The following is a 13711-nucleotide window of genomic DNA, read 5'->3' as shown; positions in this document are numbered from 1 at the left end:
AATTAATAAAAATAATTACCGGTTTGGGATCATATACACATTGCCTAAATGAAGATGACACTGTATTTCTTAATTGACGGCCAGGAGATGCGCATGTTATGGTGACATTATCCCTGTATGGGACCAATACACTTTCTGGATCGTTTCTGATAATTTTTAGACCATCGTTCTTATCATCTGACAATGTAACGCAACGAGCATCTAAAAGATAAAACGATTATAGCATAAAAATATATTTCTAACAGAAATTATTTAAGAATGCTGTAAGAACACAGTGAGTTAATACATACATTGACACTCTGGTGCTGTTCCATTCCATGTACCGCTAGAGGTACAAAGAAGTGAAGAAAATCCAGACATAACGTATCCAAAGTCGCATTGGAATTCAACTATATCACCGAAATGATATGAGCTTTTTGTTGCCAATAATAAACCATTTTCAGGTGGCGCTAGCGGTGGACACATGACGGGCACACATGTTTTGTTTCTTTGGTAAGTGTCACCATCTCTTTCGCCGGTTTCTGATTTTTCGATCGCAAATCCGGCCGTTCCGTTCGAAGAATAAAGTTCATAACCAATGTTGCAAGCGCATGAATAATTTCCGGGACTGAAAAAAAAATTATACAAATTGAACGTATTTTGTATAGAACTGACAGACGAATTTTTTGTTTTAAGTTAAATATTTATACTAAATCAATATTTTTTTATATTTCAAATATACTCACGTATTCAAACATTTTTGGTCACATCCACCATTATTTTCATTACATTCGTTAATATCTAAGCAGTCAAGTCTGGCACAACCCATAACTTCTAGTTTGAGACAAGGAGCACCAACATAATCCTGAATTTTGAATTTGACGTACTGTGCTTCAATCGGGACTGGTAAATTTAATACTGATAAGGTCGGTTCTAAGATTCTGAATTCAACTGCTGTACCATCGGGATTTGTATAATCTTTGAAGACGTCAGTTAAACTATTACTATACTGAATTCTTATGGCAGATGTAAATGCAATGTTAGCATCAGCTCTCATAACGCTCATTGTACGGAATCCTCTGACAATAGTAGGTGCACGTAAATCAATAAGAACCCAATTTGCACCAGCTTCGAGATTGTTACCACACCATCCACCTCCATTGTTAAGTCGAATCATCTTTAAAGCAAAAATAAATAAATTAGAAATTTTATCTTATTAGCAAAATTCAAATAGGTGGAAATAAAATATGATATTTTAAAACTAAATAAATAATATACTAACTCCTTTATAATATCCTGGTTCCGGAGTAGAAGTGGTAATGGACTCGTCGGGTATTGCGCCATTAATGAGACCTAGATCACCAACTGGTCTACAATCTAAGCTCGGAGTGAATCCTGCTTTGCATGGACAGTAGAAACCACCAAGGGTATTTTTACATTCAGTTGAAACGGAATCACACTGGCTGCTGAGACATTCATTAATGTCCTCACAAGTTGGTACTGCATCGAATTGTTGATTAGCTCCACATCGCAAAATGCTCGGTCCGTTGAGTTTATATCCTGAAATTATTAAATAGAATGTTAATTTTATACGATATATTTTTTATTGTATTATGTGATAATTATTTATCGTAATTGTTTACCTTTATAACATTGTACACGAGCTTCATCACCAAACATATAAACTCTACTTTGATCTACAAAGAAACCGTTTGGAATTTCGGGAAATTTGGGGCATAAAGCTTTTGAACAGGTAGGTACGTCCCCAGACCACGTTCCGTTACTCATACAAAGGAGTACTGGTTGTCCAGAACGAACATAGCCAGGTTCACATTCATAACGAACAATGGTACCATAGCTTCGACCTCCGCCATTCAAAATGGTTACATTTGCATGAGGTACATCTGGGAGAGCGGAGCATTGAGATGCTGAAAAGAGAAAAACATGTATTAATAAAATATATACAATTAATTGATATAATAATTTAATGGGACGCTCAACGTATAGAGTTACCTAAACAAGTTGGGGTCCTTTCCCATCGACCATCCGATAAGCAAGAAATTCGTTCAATGGGTTGTCCAGTAGGGAATGCAAATCCTGCATAACACTGATATGTTGCAACTCCTTTGTATGTAACGTTTGTTGAACCAATTGAAAAGCCATTGTCTATCTGAGGTACAGGACCGCAGTACACCTCTGAAAATTGCAAATGTTATATGATTATAATGAAAATATTTCTATAATTTATTGGTTTTTGTAAAGATTTGTTTAGATTATTTTACCTTGACAGCTAGGTATGTATGTGACAGACCAATTTCCTCCATCTAAACATTTAGTGGTAATTCGTGATTTTCCTGTAGCGAATTCCTGTCCAATTGGGCACGAGAAGGTTATTGTAGTTCCAAAAGCTGTGTCTCTGTTGGATGCAAGAGCTCCGATACCAGATTTAAGTGGTGGACAATCTGGAAAAAAAATTTTTTTGCATAATCAGAATCATCATCGGAGGTCCAAAATAAACTAAGAATATTTTTTAAGAACAATTAAATTAAAAGATTGAAGTATTTTAATCAAAACGTAAATTTTTATAAATAGAACTATATATTTACCTGCTGAAAATGTTGCTTTCCATCCAATGCTATTGTGTAAGGCGTCAGACATAAAACGTATTAACATTTCTCCACTTGAGGCAGTTAAAGTTATCCGTGGTTTGACCGTAAATCCGTTGTCAGAATGCAACCTAAGGCCGTTTGTACTTGAACCGTCAAATACTTGAACAACATCAGATGGATGGATGTTAAAATCATTAAACTTTAATGAAAGAGGGCCGCCATTCGGATTTTTGACCCTGTATAAACATTCTTGATTATTGGGGTAATTGCTAAGACCAAAGGCGGGCGAAGTAAATGTACCATTTGCGGCAATTATGGTAGCCCTACAACCTTGTGAATATCTCATATTAAATCCTTTCTTGGAGTCTCCAAGGCTTGTGCGGAAATACATGTATAGATGGTTTGTTGTTGATATGACAACCTTTTGGTTATCTTCACCCGGACCAGTTAACCGTGCAAGTACAGGGCTGGACGGTAAATTGCCGTCTTTAATTACGATGTAGTCTCTATTCATTTCTAAGTCTAAATCTTCAATTTCTAAAGAAACAATCCGTCCGGGTTGGGCTTCAATTATGTACATGCACTCTAATCCCCCGGGGTAATTATTTGGATATCCAGGTGAAGTTAAAACTTGACCTTGAGGTGTCGCTCTCAAAATTCCACCGCAATTTGATGATTCAGTTTTCCATGAAGCTCTAAAACCTTTTCTTTCCACTGAACCATCAGAACTAAATTTAATTACCATGAAGTTCGAAGCTGACACGTAAATTTTAGTCGATAAATCTTGTTTTCCTGAAAGAGTCGCTAGGTTAACAGATTTGTCTTCGGTGCGGCCACCTACTAAGATTTGAACAGTATCGAAAGACTTTTCAGTTTCAAAATCTTGGAACTGTAAAACGATATTTTGTCCTTGAGGTCCCTCGAGTGTCCATTTGCATTCACTAAAAGGCGGATATTTGTGAGGGTAGTTAGGACTTTCAACAACGTCTCCACTGCTTGCCATATAGAAGTGACATTCTGAGGCACAATCCATTTCATCAGAAGCATCTCCACAATCATCTTGCTTATCACATTTGAAGGCAGCGTTAATGCACTTCCCATTCGAACAGTGGAACGTTCCTGAAAATTTATGAAAATGTTGAGATGTTAGTAATGTTATGCATATAGAAATACACAATGTAACTAAAAAGAAATAGACCTAATAATCAACAGATCTGATAAATTATTATTATTATAATATATATATTATTATTCATATTATAGTTACCTTCAGGACAAGCGTTTGCCCTACACATAAAAGGCAGAAGTGTTTCGCAAGTTGTCAGCTCCCATGATTGTCTTTCGGAAGTAACATGAACGTCCACGCATTCTCCGTCTTTAGGATTAGGTTGCCTCAAATCCCAGAACCCAGCGTACTGTGACACTAAACCACCAGCTGCCGATTCGAGCGTGTTTGTCCTTAGGTCATCGACGGTAGCTAGACCGAGCCAGTAATGGTTATTACTTGGACTAGATGGGACCAAACTGGCGGTCATGTTATTTTCGTTGTAAGTGTCAATGACCATTAGTTCACTGCCATATCTGGAAGGACAAATCATCAACGATTACTTATTTAATACAGTTTAATATTTTTTAAAAATGGTTTAAAATGTTGATAATTATTTTAAAAGCATTCATAAAATTCAATTTACCTTCGACATAATTCAGCTGCTTTTTCCCAGGAATGCCTTATGTTGAAGAATTTGTAACAGTGTAGACCTTTTAAGTCCCAGCCTGAAAAGATAGAAAAGATATAATATTATTAATGTTTATGACTTAACTGATGTGTAATTTAAAATTTTCTATCACGAAAATATTTGCATAAAACTTTAGAACAGTAGTCGGAAAAGTTAAACGTGCGATGACTATTAGGTGAAAGGAAATGTACGTGTTATGTATTTTACATGTTTGCTGAGTAAATTGTGTATCACAGGTAAATACTTAAGAAGACTTTCTCTAAGGGCTCGAAACTCTCTTATTGTGAAATTTACAACAATTAGAGCCTTGAATGATAATACCATCTGGTTTATTTACGTAAGGAGTTTGAGCGTCGTGTAAACGCATCCACATTACGAACATATTGTTCAAAGTTTATTAAAAATAAGTTGTATTTTGTGTTCTTTTATCTCAATAAAATAAACCCTTCATCATAGTGTACCTACACTTTCCTACTTATAGTTTGCCTTTTTGAATTGGTATTGCAATTTTTCAATCGATACTAAGATATACTATCTGGTCAACACACGTTGATTCGTATCAACTAGTTCATACTGCAGCAGAGAATACCAGATGATGGTAGACTAGGAGATCTTTGACTACGTTACGAACTTACAAAGTACTTCCGTGCCGACGATAAAAAACAAATAATGACAAATAGAGCGTGTGAGCTGGCCGATGAATGTGAAGACTGCGATGGATTCACGCTTCACTGCAACGCGCAACACGATGCAATGTTTGACCCACTTCTGTGTTAGCACGAAATAAAAGTACGTACGAATGCGGCTAAATACTTTTATTATCTGTACAAATCCACAAATAACCGCTCAGTCAATATCATGGCAACCTACATATATAACCTATCTCTAGAGACTCATCTCTTTACTACCTAAGTAGTTTATTATAATTAGTTTAATACGTAAAAAGTTAAATCTTATAAGAAAAATAACTTGGGTATTTCATATTTGGAACCTATAACTGTATACTGTTCAGATATTAGATAAATTTCTTCGCTCTAAATAAAATCATGTTCATAATTTCCTAAATAAGTTTAGTGGTAACTGGTAACTTATATTACCTATGCGATGAGTTGCATTCATGCATTCCGTTCCCATGTTGGTCATGGGTGACATAAATATTGCATATGCACGATTGGGTTTCAAGTATCATCGATACGCTATAGCAAGGGAAATGTCCTATAACAGTCTCTTTGAGGCCTAGTTGCCACAAAGAGCACCAAGATCAAATTATCAAGATGCTCTACATAGCCGAGTGCATTGCATATGTGCAAAATCACGTTGTTTAAGTGCAAGAACAGTTTTTGTAGGATGGATGTTTATGAAACATAGAAGTATTTCGTATTTAATTTTTTATCTAAAATAAAATGTTACTATCTGAAAAAGCCCGTAGAACTATGATTAAATTTAAAACAATGAGTTAATAAATATCGATAGTATTTAATAAATTGATTAACAGGCCTGATTGTGATGTTAAAATGAGTCATTAATAGGTATGTTAATAAGTTCTTATAATATTAGCCTCAGCCTATGATACGTTAGCCTTTCACTCTATGTGAATAAACTTCAAGGCTAGTTCTCGATGTCAGTCTATCGAACATAATAGGCTATAATGCAATGCGTCGGGTATAAAAAGTTCAAATTATTTTGAACTATGATATAAGAACTGTACTTTTATTAATATAAGTATTTCGTATTTTTGTAAAGCTAATAAATCATTGGCGTTTTCAACGATAAACTTTTAGTTCACACGAATGTATAACAAGCATTTTAATTACTTACTGAAATTATTATTTATCGTTTTTATTTTCATAAAAAATAACGCCTAGGTAAATTGCTCAACTCCGATATGATTTTTTTGATGAAACACGTGAAACTTCCCTCGTTTAATTAGTTATGCTTATAAATATTTTAAACAAGAAATTGCAAAATAAATAACAATATACAAAGGTAATTTAATAATCGAAGGTATTGCGTATTATCTAACTAAATCGCTAATCTAATACAGTCGCAGTAAGTTGTTACGGTAGTTTACGTCTTGTCACAGTAAATAAATGAAATGGTTGAATTTATACTGCCATTGTAACCTTGTGACGATGTTTTACAAAGCTACTGACCCAGATCGTGATGCTCCGAATATAACACTCGTGCTAAGTTATAAGTGAACCTACTTAATAAGTTAATCCCCATAAGCGCAGACTTTATGATTAACAAAGTTTTAATAGCTAACATTAGTATATAAAAGTTATTAAATTTTTTGCCTGCAATTTCTCTACGATTGCAGTAAGGGTAAAGTTCCCTAATTGGACATAGAGCAGAGCTATTTTTCTGTTTGATCTTTCTTTATAATGGCTGAGTAAGTATTTGGGTTTCTTTTATATGAGCTCCTGTCTATTCTCTTGGTAAAAGAGCCGGTAGTTCTTAGTTAAGAGATAAATTGAGCACCAATTTAAGAAGGTTATTAATATAACCTTTTAAAACGAGTTCTCAATTTAGCTATTATACTAACTCTAAACGAGTTGTATACTTGGGAATTCTCACTTAATTGAGTGCATTTACTACAGTCTTTTAATAAAAAGCGCTTGCGTATTTAGATAACAGGTATTTGCAGCTATATATATAATTTTTATAAACGTTATTGAGGGTATATTGCTGTTCTCTGTGGCAGTATGCCCTCATAACTTCTTCGGTGAAAGCGTTAGAATTCCTAGCCTCTTGACCAACAATAGCGGTTATGTTAGCGCTATTTATCCGTGTTATTAATATTTCTCTTAGTACAATAATCTAGGATGTAAGATGATCTTATACGAAACGATTGTACTATTTCTACTTTGTACAAAAACGTTTGTATTAAATATTAATTATAGACCGTGGTATTGCTTTTAAATAAGGAAGGACGTTAGTAACTGATTTCTTTCAATGTTTATTGTTACTGGTACCCACCCTTATCATCGTGAAGTAGAAAACATAAATGATACACAAATCGATATTGGAATATGAGTCAATATTGGCAACATAATTGGATACTAATATCTTAATTATCTATATCTGGAAACGAAGACAAGCATTTCCTTTAGAAGTCAATTAATTTTTTTATAATTCAAACGTTAATAATCGCTCAGGAGAATAGGTACTAATAAAAATACAGAATCATTGCTAATATTTTCACGTAAACCGACAGTTGGGCGCAGCGGATTCGTGATAAGGGATTTTAATTGCGTTATTAAGTTGTAACTAGCCTTTCTGCCCGCAAAAATATATACAGACCCGTTGAATCTTTCCTTGGGGATGCTAAAATATCAAGGAAACCAACGTTACCGGGAAAAGAGAAATAAATTCGTCTCAATAATACTCAAACAAAATTATAGTTATACAAATTTATAAGTTAATGTTGAACCTTAAATTTATGTAAATAACCTTATTTTGCACAAATCTACGTAAATATTACACCAATAAATTGCTATTTTTGAAATTCGTAGGTAATTTAAGATGTTATGATTTTGTGTTACGTTTCAAGCAATGATCTATTGAGAATATTGACATCATATAGAATATTGACTTCTCCACAGTGACGAATATATTATATTATAATGTATTTGATTAACTAATTGAAATCTGAGGCTCTTATAGCCTAACTGCTGTATCTCAGTTAATAATGCACAGATACGCACTTCCTCTATTAATGCATACAGTATGCAATTCTAGGGTTATTGTCTGGTATATATATGAATGATTGAATTAGACCATCCTATTCTAATTGGAAGTAATTTACCCACATTGCATCATATGTGAATTAATTGCATGCGAGAACATTGGTATAGATTAAGCCGCTCGTTATTAGGGAGGTATAACAACCCCCTGTGTTAATCGATGATGAGGTGTAATTTATCCTCAGTTTATATAAACTTTACCTAGAAATACAGGAGGTATCATTTTTTGGCAGTACATTCATACGGAGAGACGTTGTTTTAGTTACAGCATATTAATAGGACATTACCACGCCTAGGTCGACGAACTAATCATCCCTAGGTTAATATTATACCCGTTCCTGCAGGCTACACATTGATATTATCAAAAGCACTTTTGTGGGTAGCATATAGGTGACATTTTGATGGTGACGATGTGTATTAATTACTGTGATACGGCGACTTTTTTGTTTTAAATAATAAAAACTGCTTTTCAGTATAACTTACTAATTTATGTTCAGGATTAACTTAAACAAGCAGTAGTTTTCGATAATAGTTGAAATCCAGTGCCTTGTTATTTGGGCTTTGATCTTAGATCTGTATGTGTGCACTGCACCTAACGCGCACCGTAACGTAGGCAGGTAACCCATTAACTGTCTATTCATCTCAGGAGTATGAGGACACCTGAAGCGTACGCCAATCTATCTAGGTGGCTAGGAAAGCACTGTAGCGTGTGCTGAGAGGCAATCTCCGCAGATTAATTATGTGGTTAATGAAGATTACGAAGACCGGTGAACCATTTAATTTGCTTACTCATTGGCTGTCAATATGAGAACACCAACGTGCGACATATGATTTACATTTATGTATTGAATAACACATGACGAGTGACGACACAGTTATCTATTTATTAGACTAAATATTTTGTGTTTTAAAATATACGCAAATTAGTTTAATCATTGAGATAATATTATCAGCTTATTGCTTTTGTAGAATTATTTCAATTTCATTTTAATAACGAACGATATAATTATGTTTTATGTAGTGCATTTATAAAAGTAGATTAGAGGACACTGTTATCACATTATATGAATACAGGTACCTTTGTTTATGAGAGCTTTTAGTGTTTTGGAACTTGTGTAACTAATTAATTTACTAAGCACATTAGTTCGTAAGCTGTGTTAAGCTGTGAATGAGCTAGTCGTATCTCGCTTTATTGTCAACTAGAAGTACAAATGCTTTTATATAAGCTTCGTGAGCGAAAACTCGTTTCTGCTAATGCATTTTGCTATAATGTTTGTGTTAGGTGCGAATATGTATGTTTGTGTAATTTAAAAGTTTCAGGTTGCACGCTTTGTAATTAATTTAATTGCTCTTTATCCACATTTACATAGTAGTTAATTTGGGCACAATTTATAGAACTCTAATTTCAAAAGTGATATTGTAGTTTGATAAATGTGTGAAAAAATCTACTAATGTTGTGTTGGTAAATATCTAATAGTAGATATGTATATAAAATGCAACTTACCATTTGGACACGTGAAGAGGTTTCCCTGTAAAAACAAAAATAAAACAAGAATTAGAATTGTTAATACATAAAGCCTTGCTGTTTGATCTGAGAATCATGTTTAAACTAAGAAAATATTAATGATTCTAACTTTTACAACAGATAGCGCACGTGAAACTCGTAAATAATACTAAAGTGGTTATATTATGCTCTATCGAAAATATATACTTCAGTTTCGGGGGTAGATATCTGCGAAACGGGGTAACGTTGACACATTTACAATGATAAATACGTTGATGATACGATCGTTGTGGGTCGTTTCGATCCGTAACAAAGCAATAAATCTGCCCAGAAGTCCCTTTTACAGTTTTCCATTCGACAATTGGTGTGGGTGAAGTAAGATGGAATGTAACGGTTTGCTAAATAAGCGAAAGTGAGATCGAGGACAATCGGCGTCCGTGACTGTTGGACTTGGACACATTCAAATCGGACTTTATGATATAAGATAAATTGCTGTTGGAATTGAGATAAGAGACAATATGTAAACATATCGTGATATTAGTGCTTCGATCGATCATAATAAACATATAATACATAAGCAATTTTAATGTGTGTTCATCATAAATATATTTTACAATTAGGTTTTATGGAATCGTTTTAATTACTTTTCATTTCATCATTCATCAGAGTAGATGAGCGAAAGCTAATCGCAATGTAGAATTAGAAAATTGTTTATAATTATTGTTTTCGATATAGGCTAAACTCGATTGAGTAAATAGTTTGAAATGTTTTGCGTTTGTAAATATTGATGTTTGTTATTGCTTTTACTAATGCAAACAGTGAAAAAAGTTGTAAGTCTTTTTGTATGTGTTTTAGGTAATATGAATTTCTTCTCTAGTGCACTACTATAAATTTCAGTGATATTAGAGCTTTTTTCTGTTAATATACAATTATATTATACTACTTTTTATATGCTTTATTAACTATCAGATTAAACTGGACAAGCTCTTATGAAAAATTTCATTCTCACAAGCTTTGCATGTTAAAACTGTTTAATTTTATCAAATGTAACATGCTGTAAGTTATTAATTCTACATATTTTGGGAAAACGTGAGACTGACGGTTCATTACTGACTCTGGTCTTATATGTTGTACCTACTTTACATGAAATCCGTGCAAAAGCAGCATTCACGTATTTTAATTCGTGAAATGCGTTAACAAAGTTATTGGTTTATTCATTAATTAATCTTACTACACAGAATTTCATTTTTTCCCGAACACATATCATGTTTGTAATTGCAAAATTTAAGCCTATATTGTTTTTAAGGTGTACTTGTTAATAACATCACTGATAACATTGTTTGTTAACAAAAGAAGTTATTTTGATCGAATTGTATTGAACAAAGAAGAGGAGAAGCGTGACGTGAAGCTGTAATAATATATTCTTCATTCATGATCGTCTTTTGATTACATTGGTTAAATACAATATGCCTACCCACACCTATTGCGTATGGAAAACAAACTTTAATTGCGTTAATCCATGTCATAGTTAGTAAACTTGTACCTTATCGATGTTACCTATACAAATAGAAAATTAATTATTAAATTCATGCGAATGAAATATTAATATTTTATATTTAATTACCGTAATCAACTTACTAATCATTTAACAACAATGATTATTATAATTGTTTCCAATTTTAAGGATTAAGCTCGGGATGTGTAAAATTAGCCTATTTTCGATTGAATGTTAAACGATGAAAACTATACTAACTAATATTATATGGCCGCGATTAAATTGTATTACAAAGCTTTGTTGAGAGAATTAAGAGAATTATCTTTTCTGGACTAAGTTTTCTTAGCTTTTAAGAAGTTAACGGATAATAAAATTCTCCCAAAATAGCCAAGCCTTGTCTAGCGTGGCCGTTAATCTCATATAAAAAGTAACATTCGATTGCCTTATCTTGAACTTAAGACTAAAGCTTACCTCTGAGTTTGCTTGTGTCGCGTAGAGTGTCAGGAGCGCGACGACACACAGTGCCGTCCGACACCTTATCAACATCGTAAATCTGGAAGGTAAACACACCTTGAGTTAGTTCTAAGAGAAAACCTCATACTGCTCTACTTAAAGGCAAAGAAATAGTCATTAAGACTTTGTACTGTACTCCATTACGAGAAATTATGGTCAGAGAAAGTATTATTTATGTGGAAAGAACTACTTCCACCTACTGTAATTTTAACGTACTTCAAAAAGCATTAATTACATATACATAGATAATATACCTAATAAATTATCATAATTATTGACAGCTTTAAAATTGTTATGATGTATATTAATGTGTATAAATAAACAGTATGAGTAAGTTTATAGACCAATTATATATTTACTATTTAGGCTTATTAAAATATTCAATTTCTTATAACTTCCCGCATGATTTGCGTATATTAGATTCGTTGCATATACCTATCAGTACAAATCTATAGTTATTTTCATATGCAGAATATATTATTTGAATTGTGGTTGATAATGTATTTAATTCAACATAATATACACCTCCAAAAACTACGTACAAATATCGAATGCTCATGTATTTTGAACGTTGTAATTAATGCGGTTAATTCGTTTTCATTTCGAGCTGATTGTTTATGATCAGACCTAGTGTACACAGTTTGTATTCCACTTGTGATTGACGATTGGTAATTATTAATAAAATTTAATGCTCTGCTGTGTATTCAGTACTTAAATTGACATAATTAAATTTAATTAAGTAATTGATACGTCTTTCTGAATATTATATTAGCTTTGGAGATACTTATCGATTTTCATGAAAATATCTTTTAAACTCATTAAAAGTAATCCATAACAATATTATAACAATAACGTTGATCTCTAAGCTACAAAATGTAAAATGATAACGGTATCCGAACAAGTAGATCCAAATTAATAATTCCTTGTATTGTGTCTTGATACACGCAATAATGTAAGTAAGAGCCTTCAAAAGCTCGTCGAAATTTATTAAGGATAAGGTAAGAAGTGGAATGAATCCATTTAATCTATGTAACAGACGATTAATCGGTTCCCTGCTACGTTAATTTTGGAGTGTTTTCGTTTTAGTAGGGAATAATTTTGTTCCGTGGTCACGTACCTACGGTCGTAATAGACGTCTAGAGACGGTGAATTCATTTAGTGGGTTGCTACAATGGGGACGAGGGCGGTAGGCAAATGAAATATTGCGCTAGCTCTATCGTGACAAAACGCTGTAAAGTTCATTGATACAAAATATTCTGATATTGAATAAGTTACGCAACCGTCGTCGTCGAGAGAACTTTCCTTTTTGTACAACATTTGCTATAAGACTGAGGATTCGTGAACAGAAGTGTTTTTCTTTAAGCAAAATATACAAGCTCTCTTATCCCACTTTATTTCTTATTTATCCTAGTTTGTTGTCTTCTGCACGTGTATGTCTTTTTTGTTTGAATTTACATTATTTCTCGTATATCTAGTACGTATGTTTCAAGGAATGTTACTGGAGTAATTCCTTAAAATAAGATTAGCGATGAGAAAGTAAAAAAAAAGTAAGTAGTAAAGTAAGTACTCGCTCTACAAAAGTACTTTAGACAAATTACGTATCTCTTCGTTATTTTAAAGTTATTACTTATCGAGAGAAATATTATATACGAGCTTTTAAATTTAGATATGAGACTTTTTCATAGCCATTTTCAGAGGTTAACGTGCAGCGATGTTACAGAAAGGTCAAACGCTGGGATAAAATAAATACCTATCATAATGTTAGCGAGAACAATTTTGTATTATATCTAATGTGAGACTCGGTTATATGTTAACCGAGTCTCACATTAGATATAATACAAAATCGTTTGATGATATCACGTAGAGAGGTTAACCGGTTTTGGATTGTGCAAGTCAATCTGACAGAATAATATATTATTCTATACCGACTGCGCTTCGATTAAGCTGCATGTTATATTGTATTATAATATATTGTTCGCCTTTTTACTTTTCATATTACGTTATCAGGTTAAGAGTATTAAAATCTTGATATTGGTAATGAGTTATTTGATTATTCATTCATTCTGATTTTTTGTTAATACTGCAGTTAAGTTTGAAATGATCTTAAATACCTTCTACATAAAGTGTGT

At 33.0% G+C, this 13711-nt stretch overlaps 1 protein-coding gene across 3 annotated transcripts in view; it reads right to left on the bottom strand.

Moving 5' to 3' along the window:
- Positions 1–13711, bottom strand: part of LOC123693332 (sushi, von Willebrand factor type A, EGF and pentraxin domain-containing protein 1) — a 49309-nt gene that overhangs the window by 14086 nt on the left and 21512 nt on the right. For all 3 annotated transcript variants that reach the window (XM_045638374.1, XM_045638375.1, XM_045638376.1), the window contains exons 2-13: positions 11541–11622; positions 9575–9599; positions 4280–4361; positions 3856–4169; positions 2586–3707; positions 2262–2441; positions 1993–2175; positions 1623–1907; positions 1262–1539; positions 726–1156; positions 291–607; positions 20–201 (exon numbers count right to left, since the gene is read on the bottom strand). In XM_045638374.1, the coding sequence (XP_045494330.1) occupies positions 20–201; positions 291–607; positions 726–1156; positions 1262–1539; positions 1623–1907; positions 1993–2175; positions 2262–2441; positions 2586–3707; positions 3856–4169; positions 4280–4361; positions 9575–9599; positions 11541–11615 (3474 nt within the window). In that variant the 5' untranslated portion in view covers positions 11616–11622. The remainder of the gene's footprint in view (positions 1–19; positions 202–290; positions 608–725; positions 1157–1261; positions 1540–1622; positions 1908–1992; positions 2176–2261; positions 2442–2585; positions 3708–3855; positions 4170–4279; positions 4362–9574; positions 9600–11540; positions 11623–13711) is intronic.

This window comes from Colias croceus, chromosome 7, assembly GCF_905220415.1.
Source record: "Colias croceus chromosome 7, ilColCroc2.1".
In the NCBI taxonomy this organism is placed as follows: Eukaryota; Metazoa; Arthropoda; class Insecta; order Lepidoptera; family Pieridae; genus Colias; species Colias croceus.
Note: the sequence above shows the minus strand (reverse complement) of the source record. Positions and strands in the feature narration are given on the sequence as shown.